General features: G+C 44.5%; 1 protein-coding gene across 2 annotated transcripts in view; it reads right to left on the reverse strand.

Annotated features, from left to right (window-relative positions):
- The window catches only part of LOC118384066 (transforming growth factor beta receptor type 3-like), a 143,685-nt gene that overhangs the window by 15,774 nt on the left and 104,189 nt on the right, over positions 1 to 23,722 (reverse strand). The window contains exons 8-14 of one of the 2 annotated variants that reach the window (XM_035770443.2): positions 22,547 to 22,736; positions 19,089 to 19,354; positions 18,370 to 18,525; positions 15,223 to 15,384; positions 11,902 to 12,105; positions 9,964 to 10,257; positions 5,207 to 5,336 (exon numbers count right to left, since the gene is read on the reverse strand). In XM_035770443.2, the coding sequence (XP_035626336.2) occupies positions 5,207 to 5,336; positions 9,964 to 10,257; positions 11,902 to 12,105; positions 15,223 to 15,384; positions 18,370 to 18,525; positions 19,089 to 19,354; positions 22,547 to 22,736 (1,402 nt within the window). Of the gene's footprint in view, positions 1 to 5,206; positions 5,337 to 9,963; positions 10,258 to 11,901; positions 12,106 to 15,222; positions 15,385 to 18,369; positions 18,526 to 19,088; positions 19,391 to 22,546; positions 22,737 to 23,722 lie in introns of both variants that reach the window. The other variant, XM_052460748.1, reaches the window with a different exon arrangement.

Here is a 23,722-nt window from a genome sequence, read left to right on the forward strand (position 1 = left end):
CTGCCTGGCATAAGTACTGGTATTGGCAGGAACACAACACCCCCCTGCCCACTGCCAAGGTTGGCTTGGTTACAGTAGGCTAGGTTTGGCATATACTGCATACTCAGAGCCCACTTGGGTGATTACCCCATCCTTATGGGTCTCTGATAAAAGCAGCTGAGGTTGTTGAGGTTCTTTATTTCCAAACATCATCAATGAAAGACGTATCCCTTGATTACAACATCTCAGTCTGAGCCTAATATTCAGACCCGCAGAGGAGTGGTGCTCACAGTCAAATCAAGTGGCACCCTATTCCCGTAGGGCTCTGGTCAAAAGTAGTGCACTATATAGGGAATAGGGTGCCAATTCTGATGTAGCCTGAGTCTGTACGCAATGTTTAGGCCCTGCAGCAGCATGGTGCTCCTTTGTCAACATAGGCCAAATCAAGTCTAGTAAACACTCCTCAGGTCCCCACTACTGTTTGCCATGCTTCATTTACTCTGGGCACAATGCCAGCCCTTAGTGATTAATACAGTATGATTAGACATGAAAGACAAGTACTGCGTCCTAAATTTCAGCCTATTCCCTTTATAGTGCACTACTTTTACCATGGCCCATAGTGAATATGGTGCCATTTGGGATGCACTTTGTGGGTCAATAGGGGTTTACTCATCACGTAATCAACGTAATCAACACTGCTAGCTAGCCAGCTAGCCCCCGAATAGTAGCACTGTAGAAACTATTACACTCAACGGAACGACTTCATCAGTGTAGTGTCAACAACGCAGCCACTGCCAGCCAGCCTACTTCAGCAGTACTGTATCATTTTAATCATTTTAGTCAATAAGATTCTTGCTACGTGAGCTTAACTTTCTGAACATTCGAGACGTGTAGTCCACTTGTCATTCCAATCTCCTTGCATTAGCGTAGCCTCTTCTGTAGCCTGTCAACTATGTGTCTGTCTATCCCTGTTCTCTCCTCTCTGCACAGACCATACAAACGCTCCACACCGCGTGGCTGCGGCCACCCTAATCTGGTGGTCCCAGCGCTCACGACCCACGTGGAGTTCCAGGTCTCCGGTAGCCTCTGGAACTGCCGATCTGCGGCCAACAAGGCAGAGTTCATCTCAGCCTATGCCTCCCTCCAGTCCCTCGACTTCTTGGCACTGACGGAAACATGGATCACCACAGATAACACTGCTACTCCTACTGCTCTCTCTTCGTCCGCCCACGTGTTCTCGCACACCCCGAGAGCTTCTGGTCAGCGGGGTGGTGGCACCGGGATCCTCATCTCTCCCAAGTGGTCATTCTCTCTTTCTCCCCTTACCCATCTGTCTATCGCCTCCTTTGAATTCCATGCTGTCACAGTTACCAGCCCTTTCAAGCTTAACATCCTTATCATTTATCGCCCTCCAGGTTCCCTCGGAGAGTTCATCAATGAGCTTGATGCCTTGATAAGCTCCTTTCCTGAGGACGGCTCACCTCTCACAGTTCTGGGCGACTTTAACCTCCCCACGTCTACCTTTGACTCATTCCTCTCTGCCTCCTTCTTTCCACTCCTCTCCTCTTTTGACCTCACCCTCTCACCTTCCCCCCTACTCACAAGGCAGGCAATACGCTCGACCTCATCTTTACTAGATGCTGTTCTTCCACTAACCCCATTGCAACTCCCCTCCAAGTCTCCGACCACTACCTTGTATCCTTTTCCCTCTCGCTCTCATCCAACACTTCCCACACTGCCCCTACTCGGATGGTATCGCGCCGTCCCAACCTTCGCTCTCTCTCCCCGCTACTCTCTCCTCTTCCATCCTATCATCTCTTCCCTCTGCTCAAACCTTCTCCAACCTATCTCCTGATTCTGCCTCCTCAACCCTCCTCTCCTCCCTTTCTGCATCCTTTGACTCTCTATGTCCCCTATCCTCCAGGCCGGCTCGGTCCTCCCCTCCCGCTCCGTGGCTCGACGACTCATTGCGAGCTCACAGAACAGGGCTCCGGGCAGCCGAGCGGAAATGGAGGAAAACTCGCCTCCCTGCGGACCTGGCATCCTTTCACTCCCTCCTCTCTACATTTTCCTCCTCTGTCTCTGCTGCTAAAGCCACTTTCTACCACTCTAAATTCCAAGCATCTGCCTCTAACCCTAGGAAGCTCTTTGCCACCTTCTCCTCCCTCCTGAATCCTCCTCCCCCCTCCTCCCTCTCTGCAGATGACTTCGTCAACCATTTTGAAAAGAAGGTCGACGACATCCGATCCTCGTAGGCTAAGTCAAACGACACCGCTGGTTCTGCTCACACTGCCCTACCCTGTGCTCTGACCTCTTTCTCCCCTCTCTCTCCAGATGAAATCTCGCGTCTTGTGACGGCCGGCCGCCCAACAACCTGCCCGCTTGACCCTGTCCCCTCCTCTCTTCTCCAGACCATTTCCGGAGACCTTCTCCCTTACCTCACCTCGCTCATCAACTCATCCCTGACCGCTGGCTACGTCCCTTCCGTCCTCAAGAGAGCGAGAGTTGCACCCCTTCTGAAAAAACCTACACTCGATCCCTCCGATGTCAACAACTACAGACCAGTATCCCTTCTTTCTTTTCTCTCCAAAACTCTTGAACGTGCCGTCCTTGGCCAGCTCTACCGCTATCTCTCTCAGAATGACCTTCTTGATCCAAATCAGTCAGGTTTCAAGACTAGTCATTCAACTGAGACTGCTCTTCTCTGCATCACGGAGGCGCTCCGCACTGCTAAAGCTAACTCTCTCTCCTCTGCTCTCATCCTTCTAGACCTATCGGCTGCCTTCGATACTGTGAACCATCAGATCCTCCTCTCCACCCTCTCCGAGTTGGGCATCTCCGGCGCGGCCCACGCTTGGACTGCGTCCTACCTGACAGGTCGCTCCTACCAGGTGGCGTGGCGAGAATCTGTCTCCTCACCACGCGCTCTCACCACTGGTGTCCCCCAGGGCTCTGTTCTAGGCCCTCTCCTATTCTCGCTATACACCAAGTCACTTGGCTCTGTCATAACCTCACATGGTCTCTCCTATCATTGCTATGCAGATGACACACAATTAATCTTCTCCTTTCCCCCTTCTGATGACCAGGTGGCGAATCGCATCTCTGCATGTCTGGCAGACATATCAGTGTGGATGACGGATCACCACCTCAAGCTGAACCTCGGCAAGACGGAGCTGCTCTTCCTCCCGGGGAAGGACTGCCCGTTCCATGATCTCGCCATCACGGTTGACAACTCCACTGTGTCCTCCTCCCAGAGCGCTAAGAACCTTGGCGTGATCCTGGACAACACCCTGTCGTTCTCAACTAACATCAAGGCGGTGGCCCGTTCCTGTAGGTTCATGCTCTACAACATCCGCAGAGTACGACCCTGCCTCACACAGGAAGCGGCGCAGGTCCTAATCCAGGCACTTGTCATCTCCCGTCTGGATTACTGCAACTCGCTGTTGGCTGGGCTCCCTGCCTGTGCCATTAAACCCCTACAACTCATCCAGAATGCCGCAGCCCGTCTGGTGTTCAACCTTCCCAAGTTCTCTCACGTCACCCCGCTCCTCCGCTCTCTCCACTGGCTTCCAGTTGAAGCTCGCATCCGCTACAAGACCATGGTGCTTGCCTACGGAGCTGTGAGGGGAACGGCACCTCAGTACCTCCAGGCTCTGATCAGGCCCTACACCCAAACAAGGGCACTGCGTTCATCCACCTCTGGCCTGCTCGCCTCCCTACCACTGAGGAAGTACAGTTCCCGCTCAGCCCAGTCAAAACTGTTCGCTGCTCTGGCCCCCAATGGTGGAACAAACTCCCTCACGACGCCAGGACAGCGGAGTCAATCACCACCTTCCGGAGACACCTGAAACCCCACCTCTTTAAGGAATACCTAGGATAGGATAAGTAATCCTTCTCACCCCCCTTTAAGATTTAGATGCACTATTGTAAAGTGACTGTTCTACTGGATGTCATAAGGTGAATGCACCAATTTGTAAGTCGCTCTGGATAAGAGCGTCTGCTAAATGACTTAAATGTAATGTAAATATAAATCACACCCACCGACAACAGTCCACTTGTTGATGTATTCACCCCATAGGGGGATGCTGATTAGAATGTGAAAACAGGTCCATTTAGATCATAATGAGTATAATGAGATGTAGGACACCCCCGGGCCTCTGTTGTCCTGGGGCCTCTCCAGTCTGCCCCACCCACTCTCTGATCACACACACTCATACGCACACAGTCCCAGCCCTCTGAGCCCCAGAGAAGAGAACAACTGACTGACTGACTGAGTGAATAAGTGATTTGCTAATGCAGTGATGAGGGGGCCTCAAGCTCTGGATATTCTCCCAAACCTAGCAAGAAGACCACTTCTCCCTCCTTTCTTTACCGGGAAGGGGAGGCCACAAAGAAGGTTCTAAGTGAAAACAACTGGAGCTCTCTGCTGGATGGATGTGGATGACTCGTCTTTTTCCACTCCTTTCGCACAGTACTGCTTGGTAGAACTGTGATAGAACATGGCTGGGGCCTCATCTGGGGCCTCAGCGCCAGCAGCAAGCCACCCATACCCCAGCTATGCTCGACTGCTCCAATCAACCTCTCTCTCTCTCTCTACCACACACACACACACACACACACACACACACACACACACACACACACACACACACACACACACACACACACACACACACACACACACACACACACACACACACACACACACACACACACACACACACACACACAGACTCCCACCACAAGCTAATAAACTCCAGATGCAGGGATGCAGGGGGATGGAGGGATGCGCTCTGCAATGTGTCTCCTCTCTTTCTGCAGAACTGAGGTTGATTTTCCCTGGGACGTCCTTTCTGCCACCCAGACTGTTCTCTGATTTACTCTCTCTGTCTTCCTGTCCTTCTTCAATGACCTCAAAACAGTTATGGCTCTTTACATGTGTCTTAGTTAAGCAGGCTGCGCATACAGGATGTCTCAGTTAGACTAGTCTCTCTCCACAGACATTCATATAAATGTTAGCCAGCCAGAACAAGACGTCCAGTACGTCTCGCGAGACTACAGTAAGATTAGATTAGGGAGGGAAGAAGGGAAGGAGGGAAAGATGGAACGAGTACTTTGAAGTAGTTCTTACATGCCATCCTCCTCATATATTTTGGATAAGCTGGCTCATCATAGAGATTACATTGGATATGAGGACTGTACAGTAGGTTAGCATTAGTCCACTCACCAGGTTCCTCCTCCTCTGTGTCATGTTCATCTACCACCACTAGGGTCTTGGTAGAAGTCCTGGTGTTCATCATCATGGCTAGGATGATCTCTCCGTTGACAGACGTACAAGCCTCGTCCGGTTGGATACACTGCATGGAGAGAAACACAATCACAATGAGACCACTGAGAGTTCCAAGATAATTCAGCCTTGGTATTCATACACCATGTGAAAATATTTCATACAGTATATTACTTTCATTCATATTTTATGAATTTCATTAATTTCATATGTTACATAACACATGGAGTTTCCTATTCAAATAAACCGTTTTTCGTATGATTTGCTTATCAGCCATGAGACTGTTACATGCTTTTCATTCATATGACATAAGACCAATCAATAATCAAATCTCTGCACCTTTACCCAAGACCAAGCATGCCTTTTGATCTTTGACCACACATATCATTTTCCAAGAAATCATACCTAGTCAAAACTCATGTTCCTTCCCCTGATCCCTATCCTAACCATAATGTAAATAATCAGCTGCAGCGCTGCTCTGGCGTGAGTCAGCTTAGAGCCCCAGCCTGACTCTGACAGGACATTTTAACGTAAAATACCCTCTGAGACCCAAATAGAGGGCGGCTGGGTGAGCACTGAGCAGAAAGAACTGCTTGGAAAAGGTTATGAAAGTGGAATGACTTAGCAGAGATGGAGGGAGAGTGAGAGAGAGAACGAGAGAAAAAGAGGGGAGTGAAAAAGGGAGAGAGAGAGATACAGAGAGAGAGAAAGCGTGAGAGAGAGAACAGTGAAGAACAAACACCATTGTAAATACAACCTATATTTATGTTTATTCATGTTCCCTTTTGTACTTTAACTATTTGCACATCAATACAACACTGTATAAAGACATTATATTTATTATTTTGGAACCTTTGTGAGTGTAATGTTTACTGTACATTTGTATTGTTTATTTCACTTTTGTTTATTGTCTATTTCACTTGCTTTGGCAATGTTAACATATGTTTACCATGCCAATAAAGCCCCTTAAATTGAAGCAAATTGAATTGAATTGAGAGAGACAGGACTAAATGCAAGAGAGAATGCGTGCGAGAGAGGGAGAGACAGAGGGAGAGAGAGAGAGCGAGAAAGAGAGAGAGAGAGAGAGAGAGAGAGAGAGAGAGAGAGAGAGAGAGAGGGATTCTGGTAGTTGTTGGCTTGTTTTGGTTCTACAGATGGTTTATTAGGAAACCTGAAGTAGATGTATGCTTCTTGCTTTGGTTCAGAATGGATTGAGACTGACAGATGGTGCAGCAGGCCTAGCTCGTGCCAAGTCTGCAAACTGGAGCACAGACCTTCTGAATGGCTGGACTGCCCAGTCACACAGTAAACACTACCTGACTCACGCCGAGTGCTCTTCAAACGACCATGAAATGTATGAATCATTGCATAGACCACAGATTCAGGTCATGCCAGTTAAGTCTGGGTTACTGCATGCAGGGCTTTGAAAGAGGTAGATGCTACAGAGTGTACCACTGGCAATGCAGGAGTTTGGTCTAGCAGTGGCACAGCCAGGCTCTGGACTACACAATCGATATGCTGATAGTATTTAGGGAGTCTTGTTTTCAGATTAGCCTTGTTAAAATACCCAGCTACAATGAATGCAGCCTCAGGATATGTGGTTTCCAGTTTTCATAGAGTCAAATGTAGTTCACTTTAATGTCTACATATCTTACATTACTCATATCTCATTGATATACTGCATTGAGACCCAATCACTGGACATTTTAATAAATGGATCACTGGTAACTTTAAACAATGCCACTTTAAATAATGCCACTTTAATCATGTTTACATACCTTACATTACTCATATCACATGTATATACTGTATTTTATACAATCTACTGCACCTTGCCTATGCCGCTCGGCCATCGCTCATCCATATCCATATACTTACTCCATATACTTACACATTCTCATTCACCCCTTTTGATTTGTGTGTATTACATAGTTGTTGGGGAATTGTTATACTTAGAATTTTTCAATCTAAATTATTACATAAAATTCTTGCAACCAATAGAATGTTATATACAGTGGGGCAAAAAAGTATTTAGTCAGCCACCAATTGTGCAAGTTCTCCCACTTAAAAAGATGAGAGAGGCCTGTAATTTTCATCATAGGTACACTTCAACTATGACAGACAAAATGAGAAGAAAAAAATCCTGAAAACCACATTGTAAAATGTTTAATTAATTTATTTGCAAATTATGGTGGAAAATAAGTATTTGGTCAATAACAAAAGTTTATCTCTATACTTTGTCATATACCCTTTGTTGGCAATGACAGAGGTCAATCATTTTATGTAAGTCTTCACAAGGTTTTCACACACTGTTGCTGGTATTTTGGCCCATTCCTCCATGCAGACCTCCTCTAGAGCAGTGATGTTTTGGGGCTGTTGCTGGGCAACACGGACTTTCAACTCCCTCCAAAGATTTTCTATGGGGTTGAGATCTGGAGACTGGCTAGGCCACTCCAGGACCTTGAAATGCTTCTTACGAAGCCATTCCTTCATTGCCCGGGCGGTGTGTTTGGGATCATTGTCATGCTGAAAGACCCAGCCACATTTCATCTTCAATGCCCTTGCTGATGGAAGGAGGTTTTCACTCAAAATCTCACGATACATGGTCCCATTCATTCTTTCCTTTACACAGATCAGTCGTCCTGGTACCTTTGCAGAAAAACAGCCCCAAAGCATGATGTTTCCACCACCATGCTTCCCAGTAGGTATGGTGTTCTTTGGATGCAACTCAACATTCTTTGTCCTCCAAACACGACGAGTTGAGTTTTTACCAAAATTTATATTTTGGTTTTATCTGACCATATGACATTCTCCCAATCTTCTTCTGGATCATCCAAATGCTCTCGAGCAAACTTCAGACGGGCCTGGACATGTACTGGCTTAAGCAGGGGGACACGTCTGGCACTGCAGGATTTGAGTCCCTGGTGGCGTAGTGTGTTACTGATGGTAGGCTTTGTTACTTTGGTCCCAGCTCTCTGCAGGTCATTCACTAGGTCCCCCCGTGTGGTTCTGGGATTTTTGCTCACTGTTCTTGTGATCATTTTGACCCCACAGGGTGAGATCTTGCATGGAGCCACAGATCGAGGGAGATTATCAGTGGTCTTGTATGTCTTCCATTTCCTAATAATTGCTCCCACAGTTGATTTCTTCAAACCAAGCTGCTTACCTATTGCAGATTCAGTCTTCCCAGCCTGGTGCAGGTCTACAATTTTGTTTCTGGTGTCCTTTGACAGCTCTTTGGTCTTGGCCATAGTGGAGTTTGGAGTGTGACTGTTTGAGGTTGTGGACAGGTGTCTTTTATACTGATAACAAGTTCAAACAGGTGCCATTAATACAGGTAACGAGTGGAGGACAGAGGAGCCTCTTAAAGAAGAAGTTACAGGTCTGTGAGAGACAGAAATCTTGCTTGTTTGTAGGTGACCAAATACTTATTTTCCACCATAATTTGCAAATAAATTCATAAAAAAACCCTACAATGTGATTGTCAGGATTTTGTTTCTCATTTTGTCTATAGTTGAAGTTTACCTATGATGAAACATACAGGCCTCTCTCATCTTTTTAAGTGGGAGAACTTGCACAATTGGTGGCTGACTAAATACTTTTTTGCCCCACTATATATATTTTAGCTTAGCACATGCAAAAATCCTCGAGGAAAACCTGGTTCAGTCTGCTTTTCAACAGATGCTGGGAGGAAAATGCACCTTTCAGCAGGAAAATAACCTAAAACATAAAGCCAAATATACACTGGAGTTGCTTACCAAGACGGCATTGAATGTTCCTGAGTGGCCTAGTTCCAGTTAAATCAGCTTGATCATTTAGGACATTGAACATGGCTGTCTAGCAATGAACAACAACCAACTTGACAGAGCTTGAATAATTTTTTAAAGAATAATGTGCAAATATTATAGAATCCAGGTGTGCAAAGCTCTTAGAGACTTACCCAGAAAGACTCACAGCTGTAATTGCTGCCAAACGTGATTGTAACATGCATTGTCTCTGGGGTCTGAATACAAAAATGATATATTTCTGTATTTCATTTTCAATAAATGTGCAGAAATCTCTAAAAACACTGTCATTATGGTGTATTGTGTGTAGATGGGTGAGATTTTTATTTATTTTTAAAATTCATTTTGAATTCAGGTTGTAAGACAACAAATTGTGGAATAAGTCAAGAGGTATGAATACTTTCTGAAGGCACTGTATGTGTGTTTAAAACATTTAATCACAGGTAAGAAATGTAACGTGTTTAGTCTGTTTGTAATTCCACTCACTACTTGTAGCTGTATAATCTGTTTGTTTGTGTTGTTGGTCTTGGCTAGCTTAATGTTCCAGTCAGTAGCTAGCTAGCACTCACTCGCGTGGCTCCTAGCACTGTCATGAAAAGGGGCATGTATTACGTTTTTCTAAGTAGTGAGAAGGCTCTAAGTAGTGAGAAGGCTCGGGAGCAGGCAATGTTTAAAAGCAATCTTTAGGTGTTGTACTTTTCTTAAATGCAGTTCTGTAATTGACTAAAACATGTAGACAACAAGAAAATTGCGTTCTGTAAGCCAATAGGGTAACCAAAGTAACCACAGGTTGTTTTCCTCACAGGTGGGCGGGGCCGTGATGCTCTAGCTAATACAGACTGAGACTATAGGAGCCAAGGACGTCAAGTAACTCAAGAAATAAAACAAATATGAAGAAAAACTAAAACATACCATTGCCAGTCCCTGGTTATTGTGGGGTCTCTTAGAGCAAACGGACATTTCACAGTGCAGGAAGAGCAACGATTCATTGAAGTGTGAGTTGAAGGTGAAGCTGAACCTCTTCCTGTCTGTCTGGGAGTGGGAGATAGGTAGGTCTCTCTGACTGTAGTATTTGACGGTGTCGTCTGTAGGGCAGATATTCTCGATCAGGGTATAGTCTGACGCGATGTTGGGGTTTGAGTTGGCAGAGATGAAGCAGGTCTGGATCATGAAGCCAAGATCTGGGTCGACATTGAAGGCTCCAATCTGACGGGAGAAATACATTTTTCACAAAAACAATCAACTCGTGCCAAAATATTGTCCAGTTTATAATGTGTAAGCAAGGTGTAGAGGTTATGATTGATACAGCCTCTAAAGATGTCAGATGATTCTATTTACAAATCCTCTCATCGACGTCGTTGAATTGATAAACTATCTGTTTCCCTCTGCAAAGTTGTGTGAGGAACACCATCTTGGCAAATGTCTGTACACTCTCTGTCAGTCCAGGAGCTATTTGTTTTAACACAGAGAACAAGCTAAAGGAACACTATCAGAGTGCTATCAGGTCCAAGAATCACAAATCCTGTGGATTTCAGTCCCTTCAAACGTTTTAAGAGGATATTTCTTTCGGCAGACCACAAGGCAATTCCCTGAGTTATGGGTTCCATCCCAAATGGCACCCTATTCCCCATATAGTGCACTGCTTTTGACCAGAAACCTATGGACCCTGGAATAGGGTGCCATTTGGGACGAAACATGACTTATTATCCCCCTGCTGCTTTCTCTCTCCCTTTTCTCTGAAAAATCTACATGTGTTTTACTGTTTTCTGGCTGTGCCATCGACATGCCAAGGTTGTCAAAAAGCTTGCCCAGTCAAAAGCACACGTGTAAGCGCGCAGGCACGGACACACAAACACGCACGCACACACACACACACACACACACACACACACACACACACACACACACACACACACACACACTGCATTCAAAGGACAGCTCATGGTTGGCAGCGACTAGTGAAAACCCAGTGAGCACTGTACATGCAGGCTGTGACCTGACCTATGAGTAACACAAGTTATGACACACTTGTTGCACAACAGCAGTTTCCTATACAGCTTAGTTTGGGCTGTAGCCTCAGGGGCTAGGGCAGGGCACGGCATATCTCAGCCCAGTGTGAGAGGTGTGGAGAGAAAGGGCTAGAAAGGGGCTAAGGACTAGGCCCCATGGCCCCACACACAGAGCTCTTTGTGACTTGTTGCTGCTGTATCTCTGAGGCCACACTGTCAGAGCAGCCGTCCTCCTCAAATAGCTCCATAAATCAACACTTCAAAGAGCCTCACTGTGTGGATCTCAAACGTATCATACACAACCTCCCGATAGGACCTCCTTAGTAAATACTTATCAGTGCTATTAGCAAGGTACATTCTGGACTTTCCAGACAGAATAAATAGACAATAAGGTCTCTGGGGAGAATTCTAAATGCCATACAGTACTGTATGTGCCAGGACACTTTAAGACAGAGATGATGGCTGGGAGGGGTAGTTAACAGCAGAAAGACGATATGTTAACTTTATATCCTACCGACCCAGACCAAATATCAACGGACCCGGTGGAAGCTAAAACACTAACAGATGAAAGTGGACCAGACCAGTGTACACACAGAACAGTCCTCACTGTTGTTTTGACAGGCCTCATATTAAGAGAGACAGAGACACAGACATATACACACACACACACAGACAATCCTGGCTCTTGTGAAATCGCTCCAACTCACATGTCCCAACATCTGGATACTAGCCTACTAATTATATTAATCTGAGCGAATCACACACAGACTAAAAATATAACAGACACAATGTACTTAAATGTATTTAGTACAGTTTATAGTATTTCACTGCTTCGTTTTACCTCTACGAAGACCTGTTTATTTTTGGAGACGGTATGGAAGGCCTGGGTAGACGGATAATGGAAGAGATGGGTGTTGTACAGCTCCATGTTAACCATGACATCGGTGCTGAGCGGTTCCTTTGCTGCCGGGGCAATACGAGGGAACGATCCTGATGATCCTGATCCTCCTAGAGTGTCCTGGTTCTTCCTGTAGGTGCAGTTGAACTGGAGAGAGGCGGGAGAGAGGAGAGAAAGCCAGTCAAAACAGTTGAACTTGAGGGACAAGGAGAGAAGAGCCAATCCAAACAGTTGAACTGGGGGAGGGGTGAAGAGCCAATCAAAACAGCTGAATTGGAGGGGTGAAGAAGAGAAGAGCCAATCACAACATAATCATGGTTCTAACATACCCTGGCCCTCACCCGTGTCCTCACCCTGACCCTCACCATCCCCCTGGCGCTTACCCTGGCCCTCACCATCGCCCCTCACACTACCTGGCCTTCACAGCCAGGAGCGTGTCAAGTGTTTCATCACAGCAATATCACTGAGGGACACAGAGATACAGGCAGGAGGAGACAAAGATGAGAGAGGAAGAGTGTGTATGGGTAAAGAGCATGGCTATAGAGACACAGAGATACAGGCAGGAGGAGACAAAGATGAGAGAGGAAGAGTGTGCATGGGTAAAGAGTATGGCTATAGAGACACAGAGATACAGGCAGGAGGAGACAAAGATGAGAGAGGAAGAGTGTGCATGGGTAAAGAGTATGGCTATAGAGACACAGAGATACAGGCAGGAGGAGACAAAGATGAGAGAGGAAGAGTGTGTATGGGTAAAGAGTATGGCTATAGAGACACAGAGAAACAGGCAGGAGGAGACAACGATGAGAGAGGAAGAGTGTGCATGGGTAAAGAGTATGGCTATAGAGACACAGAGATACAGGCAGGAGGAGACAAAGATGAGAGAGGAAGAGTGTGTATGGGTAAAGAGTATGGCTATAGAGACACAGAGAAACAGGCAGGAGGAGACAACGATGAGAGAGGAAGAGTGTGCATGGGTAAAGAGTATGGCTATAGAGACACAGAGATACAGGCAGGAGGAGACAATGATGAGAGAGGAAGAGTGTGCATGGGTAAAGAGTATGGCTATAGAGACACAGAGATACAGGCAGGAGGAGACAATGATGAGAGAGGAAGAGTGTGCATGGGTAAAGAGTATGGCTATAGAGACACAGAGATACAGGCAGGAGGAGACAAAGATGAGAGAGGAAGAGTGTGCATGGGTAAAGAGTATGGCTATAGAGACACAGAGATACAGGCAGGAGGAGACAAAGATGAGAGAGGAAGAGTGTGCATGGGTAAAGAGTATGGCTATAGAGACACAGAGATACAGGCAGGAGGAGACAATGATGAGAGAGGAAGAGTGTGCATGGGTAAAGAGTATGGCTATAGAGACACAGAGATACAGGCAGGAGGAGACAAAGATGAGAGAGGAAGAGTGTGCATGGGTAAAGAGTATGGCTATAGAGACACAGAGATACAGGCAGGAGGAGACAAAGATGAGAGAGGAAGAGTGTGTATGGGTAAAGAGTATGGCTATAGAGACACAGAGAAACAGGCAGGAGGAGACAACGATGAGAGAGGAAGAGTGTGCATGGGTAAAGAGTATGGCTATAGAGACACAGAGATACAGGCAGGAGGAGACAAAGATGAGAGAGGAAGAGTGTGTATGGGTAAAGAGTATGGCTATAGAGACACAGAGAAACAGGCAGGAGGAGACAACGATGAGAGAGGAAGAGTGTGCATGGGTAAAGAGTATGGCTATAGAGACACAGAGATACAGGCAGGAGGAGACAATGATGAGAGAGGAAGAGTGTGCATGGGTAAAGAGTATGGCTATAGAGACACAGAGATACAGGCAGGAGGAGACAATGATGAGAGAGGAAGAGTGTGCATGGGTAAAGAGTATGGCTATAGAGACACAGAGATACAGGCAGGAGGAGACAAAGATGAGAGAGGAAGAGTGTGCATGGGTAAAGAGTATGGCTATAGAGACACAGAGATACAGGCAGGAGGAGACAAAGATGAGAGAGGAAGAGTGTGCATGGGTAAAGAGTATGGCTATAGAGACACAGAGATACAGGCAGGAGGAGACAATGATGAGAGAGGAAGAGTGTGCATGGGTAAAGAGTATGGCTATAGAGACACAGAGATACAGGCAGGAGGAGACAACGATGAGAGAGGAAGAGTGTGCATGGGTAAAGAGTATGGCTATAGAGACACAGAGATACAGGCAGGAGGAGACAACGATGAGAGAGCAAGAGTGTGTATGGGTAAAGAGTATGGCTATAGAGACACAGAGATACAGGCAGGAGGAGACAACGATGAGAGAGGAAGAGTGTGCATGGGTAAAGAGTATGGCTATAGAGACACAGAGAAACAGGCAGGAGGAGACAACGATGAGAGAGGAAGAGTGTGCATGGGTAAAGAGTATGGCTATAGAGACACAGAGATACAGGCAGGAGGAGACAACGATGAGAGAGGAAGAGTGTGTATGGGTAAATAGTATGGCTATAGAGACACAGAGAGAGAAAGGAAAGAGACTTTGTAGATGAAAGGGAAAGCGTGATAGCAGATTTCCCAAAACGCTCAGGTCAGAAGAAGTTCAAGACATAAAGATAATGTGGGGAGTAGACAGTGAGAGTTGGAATCTTCCATCCTCCTAAGAAGCCAGATGAGTCTTTACTAGCACTGAGGGACTCTGGGAGATGGAGTTTCAACCATCTGGACAGGATTCAGGTGGAGGTAGTATATTATTTATTGATGATCAGTGGTCTGGTCTTGACTCCCAACTCTCTCAACCCCAGGCAGGCCCTGTCATGCAATGCTACTCTCTTAATTCCTTTTTCATTTAGGGTTAATTAACCAGGGTAAACTCCCTTGAGTTTGAAAACCAACCTCTTGTTCGAGGGAGACCAAATGTATGAAAAACAAACAAACAGAGAGTCATGTAGGTACAGGACTGGCTCTAGCCATTTGAGGGCCCTAAGTGAGATCTGGTTGGGGGCCCCCATGTCCCGGTAAAACATATTAGTGCTCCCCTCCCCTTTCATGGCTGAGAGAAGAATTTGAGTTTTAAAGTTAATTTTCTGCAATACTACCCATTTTGCCATTGGGTGGAGAGACATCTTTGCAGTTTTATAGAAGTTGTGAAAAAAAAGAAGCGACCGCTTATGCCTGTAGCTGGCCCTGTGTAGCTAGATGTCTTACCAGAATGAAGGACTTACGTGCTGGTCCTGAGAGAGAATCATATAGAATCCATGTTATCTAATATTATAGATGTCTTACCAGAATGGAGGACCTGTGATCAGGCCCCGTGGTGTGCTCCAGGAAAGCAGCCCTCTCCAGCGCCTCTGTCTCCCCAGGGAAAGTCACGTCTCCGGATTCTAGATCATCGTAATCCAGGGGAACACCACTCCCATCCTTAGGCCCATCGTGACTTATCAGGATCTGGATGTCAACCACAGGGGAGTTGAACACATCAGTGAACACAGTTCAGATACAGTATGCGTCCCAAATGGCACCCCAAAGCCTGACCAAAGCCTGTTCTAAAGTAGTGTACTATATAGCTAGGGTGCCATTTGGGAAACACCCACATTGATCAGGTTCAGGTTGACTTTTTAGAATCTGTACGTCAGCCACATAGGAGAGTTGATCATTGAATCATTGAACATAGTTCAGATATATTCACAAGGTGAATAGGACATGTTCCCATGTGCCAAATAATGTTAAGGGTGCATCTCAAATGACACCCTACTACATATATAGTGCACTACTTTTGTCAGGGCGTTGGTAAAAGAAACAGTGCAATATATAGGGAATAGGGTGCCTTTTGAGACATACACCAGGAAACTTCACAAGTGATTGGCGACAAACTATTTAAAAATAATGTTCTGCGTGTGAATGGTGTTGTTTCATTCAGGGGCTCAGGACTAGTGTTGCAAAGCTGCCGGTAATTTAGGTAATTAACAGAAAATCTATGGCAATCTATCGTAACTTTGGAGATGTATATTTGAATAACTTAAAAACATTTAGAATAATATAGAATATTCCTTTTTTATATCTGTGTCCATATTGTTCATGAGTTTCTAGTACATGGTTCAAGAGAAAATAGTCTAATTAATGAAAAAAGCATGCAATTACTTTAAATTAACTCTACTAACTATTGACTTTTTCATAACTGCCACCAGTTTGATGGCAAAACACTGAAACAAATACATATTGACATAATAACATACAATACATACAAGTTTTTAAAAAACAACATATATAGGATATTTAATGCTGAAACCCTCATATTAAACACCAATGGTATCACTAAGATGATGGTGAATAAGGTTTTACAGCTTTGTCATTCAATTAGTAAAAAGAAAAAATCTTATTCAATCATTTCATAAGTTGTACATGTGATAAGGCCACACAGAGGGCCAGAGATTATTACAGAACTGTACACAAAAGGGCCATTAGATGTATTGTGATAGATTACATAAAATCCTTTGAAGATTCTGGTGGTTTACTGGTAAACCTCTAAAGTTTCCAGTAATATACCCTCCCTTTGCAACCCTACTCAGGACACCAGTGATGCGGCTCTGGTCTGAATCTAGCTGCCACAACATTCTGCAACAGATGAGCTGAAATTAAAACGTGGGAACGTCCAGAGATTTCAACAGTCCAGAGCTGAGAGCTCTATCAGGTAGAACCCTGTGAAGCATATATATTTAATTTTCTCCACAGGAAAGAAAAAACTGGAAGCCCACTCTGTGTACTTCAGTTGTTTACAGGCTCAGAGGTGAGTTAGGGATAGAAGAGAAGGACTAAATGAGGTCAATTATTGCCATTGACATTTAGTTTATTCCTACTGGTGCTTATTTCACACGTGTTGACCCTCCAGTGTAGTCTCTAGTCTAAGGATGTATCCCAAATGGCACACTATTCCCTATATATTGCACTATTTTTGACCAATGCTCTAATATAGTAAATCGTAGACTTGGGCGGTATACCATATATACCATATACCGGGGGAATTTTTGAAATAGCCACAGGATGTTTTTTCAATATCGTCAATACCGTTGAAACTATTTATTTTAAATTTTTATACATTAGAATATTTGTAGCTACTTTTTAAGTAAATACCTGCAGTCAACTTGTGCAATACGTTGGGAGATAAAGAAGATTCCGTTCTTCAGTTTACCTGTCAAATATTGTTTTATAATGAAGCTTACTGGCAGTCACCCGTCACGTGGTGTTTGTTTACAAGCACACAACAACGAGAGCAGAACCTTGTGAGTCACTAACTGTTGTGCAGCACGCGTCCGGTGATCTAGTTTCACTATGGAATTCACAACTAAATGTTTGCCAGCTAGATATTTTATAACTATTACGGTAACTGTCTAAAATGTGCTAAATGCTCTGCGGTTGTGCATTGGGTTTTGCTAATTTAATAGCTTGTTAGCTATCTAGCTAAGTGGTTAGCGTCTTCCAAAATCAAGCTTCGCTTTGTAACAGCTGAGAATCCACTGCTGGATCAAGAGCCTTGCTGTCTAATGTGTGTTTTGTGTAGAAAACTGTGAGTAGCAGTTTTTAGTTCCTTGTAAAAATGTATGAGCTGGGATGTCTGTCCTGCAAATAGTTTAGCTCAGAGACTGTATAAAATGTTTGCAATGTGCTTGTTAGCATTTAGTTAGCACTCTATGGGTTGGCATTGCTAACCTTAGGACTACAGAGGCTCAGTGGGGTTTGAAAATAGCTCCCCTTGTGTTCAATGCTGGTATGACCAAATATCCCGGTGGCACAAGGCCCAAGTCTAATACATTAAAATGCTTATTCGTAGGATGGAACACACAAGGACATGGGGCTTTGATGTATTGCGAAACAGCTAAATGAAGAATACTTTATTTTGACCATAGGGAACTGAAGTTATCTTTGTATCTAAGAAGAGAAAAAAACAAGAATTATCCAGGAGTAATAAAGGCCTAGTTAACACATTTTAGTTATTTATTTAAATTTTGATTTATCAAGGGATGGAAAGTCCCCTCAGCACCCCTACTTCCCACAGCAATTCATACTGTTGTCCTGATTTTAGCGCTAGCTGCCCCTAGTTGTTCCTCCCATGCACATAGAGATAATGGATTACCATTGTTCAGAGTAACAGGATAGGGTTGGGGGATACGGCCATAGAGATCCTATAATTGTTCTATTTAAATATGTGAATACAGTACTCATATAGGGCTAGTTTCCAGACACAGACCAAGCCAAGTCTTGGACTGAAAGTATTTTAAATGGAGATGCATTTTAGTCCAGGGGTATGCTTATTAGGGTCTGGGCACCCTCAATTTCCAGGCTTTACAAGATTTTGGCGTATGGTAACATGTGGTAGGCTAGGGTCCAGGAAACGTGCCTTCAATGAGTTGATCATTTGCTAAATGTGCTACTCACTGAGTTGATGTAGAGGACCATAGGACCGGGGTGCATGGGGTACTTGGTGGTCTGACAGCCCTCCAATGGGGTCACCAACGTGTAGTGGGTGGAGTTGACCGTTGCTTTGCATTCTGGGTCTTGAAGAGTCAGGTTGACATTAGCGTAACCGTTGGCCTGAGGAAAGAGACAATGTAATTATAAATAAATAGTCAATCATCTATAAAGTATTTTTTTAATGATATAATGTCAATATAATCTATAATCTTTGCAATAAAATTTAAATCATGATCAATGATCATCTCAAAACGATCAGTAAAGCTGACTGAGACACATGACACTAGACTAGTGAGGCATTAGACGTCACTATGCTATTCTACAGCACATACTACTTCTCTGTGTGATGTTAAATAAAACCACAGGATAGTCCAACTCTAACCATAAGTATACCTAATTGCAGTGTGAGGGCTTTACTACACTGTTGTCTATTGTGTTGGGCCTGCTTCACAGTGCCCAATGGTAGCACACAAGTACAGACACACACACACAGTAGCAAACACACTACACACTGTTGACTCAAGTCAGTGCCAGTCAGTATTAAAGAGGAATAATCATACAGTTAAATCAAGCATGAAAAGTGTGAATTCCACAACTGCCTTTCCTCCATTTTTGACACAATGAAGGCTGACATTTAGTCACAGCGATAAACCAGTTGGCTGACTACTCAAGTATCTCCTCACCTGCAGACTCTCTCGGTCGATGCAGACCACTATCCTGCTCTCCTCACACTGAACACTGAGACCAACACTGAGGGTCCCCTGCTGCTCCTCAGGCTCCCCACCCAGCTCCCCTCCCAGCCAAGGCTGGTCTTCCAGGGACAGGTAGGGCAGGCCCTGCTCCATGAGCGGGGGCAAGGGGAAGGTGAAGGGCAGGCCACTGGAGTGTGGGGCAGCACCCCCCTGACCACCAGAGAGGATGGGGTTGGTGTCACGTAAGATGGAGAGTTCTGGAGGGAACATAGAATCCAGGGGATCCACCACATCTGTAAGTGAAGTGTGTGTGACATATTTTAGTCACACACACGGATGCACAGATACAGAGACTCGCGAAAGGACAAGCACGCACGCACACACACTTACACACACACACACACACACACACAGGCCTCATCTGGTGATTTTAAAGACATGGAGATTGCACCGAGCACAAACAGAACAGAACATTGAAACTAAATTGGCTCAGAGTTAACAGACTTGAGTTTCAGACTATTGTCTTTATGGACAGTTAAAATTGTATGTCGATGGTATGTGGTTTTAAAAATCAATGATTTATAATAGTTTATACTTTTATAACAAGCGCTTACAAATAAAATGTATTATTATTATTAGCATAATTTATTTACACAGTAGATATATTTCTTAAATGTCGTAAACCAATGTCTATTTGTCATGCATTATCTATTATTTTCATTACAGTAAACATACACTTTCAATGACCACTTTATTAGTTACACCCATCTAGTACCGGTTCGGAGCCCCCTTTGCCTCCAGATCAGCCTGAATTCTTCAGAGAATGGATTCTACAAGGTGTGGCATTCAAACGTGGCTCAATTGCTATCAAGGGACCTAATATGTGTCAGGAAAATATTCCCCACACCTTTACACCACCGCCACCAGCCTGTATCATTGACACCAGGCAGGATGGTGCCATGGACTCATGCTGTTTACACCAAATCCTGGCTACCATCAGCGTGACGCAACAGGAACCGGGGTTCGTCGGACCAGGTGATGTTTTTCCATTCCTCAATTGTCCAGTGTTGGTGATCACATGCACACTGGAGCCGCTTCTTCTTGTTTTTAGCTGATAGGAGTGAAACCTGTCTTCTACTGCAATAGCCCATCCATGACAAGGACTGATGAGTTGTGCGTTCCGAGATGCCATTCTGCACACCACCGTTATTTGCCTGTTTGTGGCCCGTCTGTTAGCTTGCACGATTCTTGCCAATCTCCTTCGAGCTTTCTCATCAACAAGCTGTTTTTGCCCACAAGACTGCTGCTGACTGGATGTTTTTTGTTTGTCGCACCATTCTCTGTAAACCCTAGACACTGTCATGCATGAAAAGCCCAGGAGGCCGGCTGTTTCTGAGATACTGGAACCGACGTGCCTGGCACAGACAATCATACCACGCTCAAAGTCGCTTAGGTCACTTGTAGGGTTGGGCGTAAATCCCAGGATTTACGGTATTACTAGCTTGGTACACAAGGGGAAGCCAAAATAAACTCAAAAAAGCCCTGTGGGCATCTATTACCAGAATGCTAACAAAATTAGAATAAGTAATAACACATTTCCATGGAAGTTGCTAGCTAAATATGCTAACGTGCGCAAACAAAAATAAACTTATTGCAAAGACAGGCAATCCAGCTCATAAAGTTATACATATATAGGTAGGAGCTACCGAATGTCATTTTTGGTGAGTTTGGACATTTACAAGCGAATGTGAATGAGGGACTCAAAGTTTTGACGCATGCTTGTCTGAACAGTACTCTCGAGCAGTGTGTACAGGCTGTATCTGTGGAATCTGGAGTCACTAGGGCAACTGGCCTGCCTGCCTGCTCTGCTTGAAGAAGATGGGGAGGAGCAGACGGGCCAAGAACAGAGAGGATTAAAAAAAAGCAAGGAAATCAAGACAGCCTACAGATAACTCATCCAAAGTGCTTTGACTTATCAAACATGGCAGAAAGCTAACCCAATATTGTTAATTCAGCCACTTACTTAGATAACTAGCAAGTTCAATTAAGGGTTGCGGTAATGCAGAATTCTGTGTTTTTTCATGCAGGAACAAAATATGAAACGCATAAGAAATATTTTGCTGTGTTTTGGAAAGCAGATCTAAAATGCTTCTTACTGGAATTTCTGCTCGACACCAGATTAAATTTGTGCTTCAAGCTGCACTTCTCCACTTGGATGAGACTTCACGAACGGGCATTCTATTATCAGACAGCGCTTTGAGATGAATTTTAAGCAAAACATTTGGAAATTTAGCTGGCTACATTCTTTCTATGATAAACATTAGAAATATGATGGCCATGCATCGTTTTTGCAAAAAAGACCTTGCTTTTTCATTGTAAGCTCATTTACTTTCCTGGTTGCCAGCCAAGTAGTGTTGCGCTTCTGTTGTCATGAAGCTATTTTCTGCCAAATTTGTTGCGCTAATGTTTTTTCTGTGAAGGAAAACTATAGCTGCACATCCCTGATCACTAGTGAAGCAAAAGACACCATTGGCTTTCAATATAAAACGTGACCCTTGTCAATACACAGCAGGACTCACCTGCTCCCGCTTTCTCCCGTTGTGCTATTTACAAACAAACACTTGACTGGCTCAACTGTTCTGGGGAAGTAAGGTAAGATTCTTAATGTAAAATAATGTGACAGGTGAAATGAAGAATGCAATCTCCTAATATATTGCACAATTTGACTGCAGGTATTTACTCAAAACTAAGCTACAAATATTAAAATTTATTGAAAAAATTAAAATAAGTATGTTCAATGGTGACAATATTGAAAAACCATCCCGTGGCTACTTCCAAATACCCCGGTATACCGCCCAAGCCCAGTGGAAGCCTGACCGGAATTTTTCAAATAAGTTATTCATACTCAAATAAGCCACCAATTGCTTGAAAACAACTTATAAAAATCTTGGATAAAAAAAGGATGTTTAGAAGTCTATAATTACTCAGTGATGAGGGGTCTAGATTGTCTTTTTAAGGAGAGGTTGGACCAGAGCTGTTTTTGGAAAGGAGTCATAGAGTTCATGGCGCAATTTACAATAGACATAATGTTGAGGCCAACATTAGGCATAACTTCTTTAAGTAGTCTAGTAGGGATCACTTCTAAGGGGCAGGAGGATGTCTTCATGTGAGCTACAGTATCCAGGAGGGAATTAAAGGATATTTGCTCAAATGAGCAAAAGGAAGCAGTAGACAGTCTCAGAGCGGTTGCCTTTAGTGCCTCCTGACCAGAAATGCTGTTATGGTGTCGGATACTGTCAATCTGGGATCTAATATTTTCTATAAAGAATCGTAAAAACTATGTGCAGAGATCAGGGGATGCGAGCATGTCACTCTTAGGGGATGGGGGGGCACCAACAATACAATCAGTTGTCTATAAACAGAATTATAGAAGCCTGGGTGTTTCTCACCTGGCTCCCTGAGCCTCAGGTTAAAGGTGTTAGCTACAGGTGTGTGGGTGTAGGTGGTGACCGGTCCGTAACCATGATCCTCTGCCCACTTGATCAGGGCCTGAGAGCCAGACGGGAGGTGGTGCTTAGGGGTCCTAGACACCTCCATCAGCCTCTCTGTGTTGGGGCTCAGACTGATGGTATCTGGCGTCTGAAAGAAAGGTAAATACAGGTTTATATTAGTCATGGAATATTAAATATGACATACAGTATACAGTCATTTTCTTCTGACAGATGGAGTCACTCCTATGTGATGCTCGTCCCTCAGTACAAACAGAGCAATCTGACCATATTTTAAACCATTCTGTGTCATGAAAGTCATTTTATAGAGATCAAAGTGGGTGCTTTTTCTCTTCTAGTCAGCAGCATTTACAGTAATATCTACCTCTGCTAAAGTTTCATTTACTTTGTCTGACTGTATGGAACAGTAAAAACGACCCTGTCAGCTTCAAAAGCCAGCGTGACCACAACCCACAATGAAAGTGAGAGTATTTCACATACTTTCATATCTTGACAGAGTAAAAGTCGAAGAACCATTTTACATTTGTTAGGTTTCTTCATGGAAGGAAAACCCATGACAAATGTACTCCTGCCCATAGCACGCACGCTCGATCAAACACACACACACACACACATCGAAGGCCTGATCAATGGTGGGACTTAGTCTATGTCAGATTTCTACCAGAATTCCTCATTAGTTCTGCAGTGTTCCGTGCTGTATAATGTGAGGGAGCTAATCCCTTCTTACAGATCCACTCTGTCTCAAATGGCATCCTATTCCCTATTTAGTGTACTACATATGACCAAGGCTCATGTACTCTGTCACCCTGGCCTGTACTTTCCCAGACACCCTGGACCCACTCCAATTCGCATTCCGCCTTAACAGATCCACAGATGACCCAATCTAGTTACTTCACACTGCCCTCTCCCACCTGGACAAGAGGGGAAATAACTATGTAAGAATGCTGTTCATAGACTACAGCTCAGCTTTCAACACCATAATCCCTTACAAGCTCATCTGCAAGCTGGGGACCATGGGACTGAACACCTACCTCTGTAATTAGTGGGTAGGCCTGATGGTGGGTAGGCCTGATCACCGACAGCGATGAGGGAGGAGGTCAGAGACTTGGAAGAGGT

The sequence above is a fragment of the Oncorhynchus keta genome, chromosome 1, assembly GCF_023373465.1.
Source record: "Oncorhynchus keta strain PuntledgeMale-10-30-2019 chromosome 1, Oket_V2, whole genome shotgun sequence".
NCBI classification, from domain to species: domain Eukaryota; kingdom Metazoa; phylum Chordata; class Actinopteri; order Salmoniformes; family Salmonidae; genus Oncorhynchus; species Oncorhynchus keta.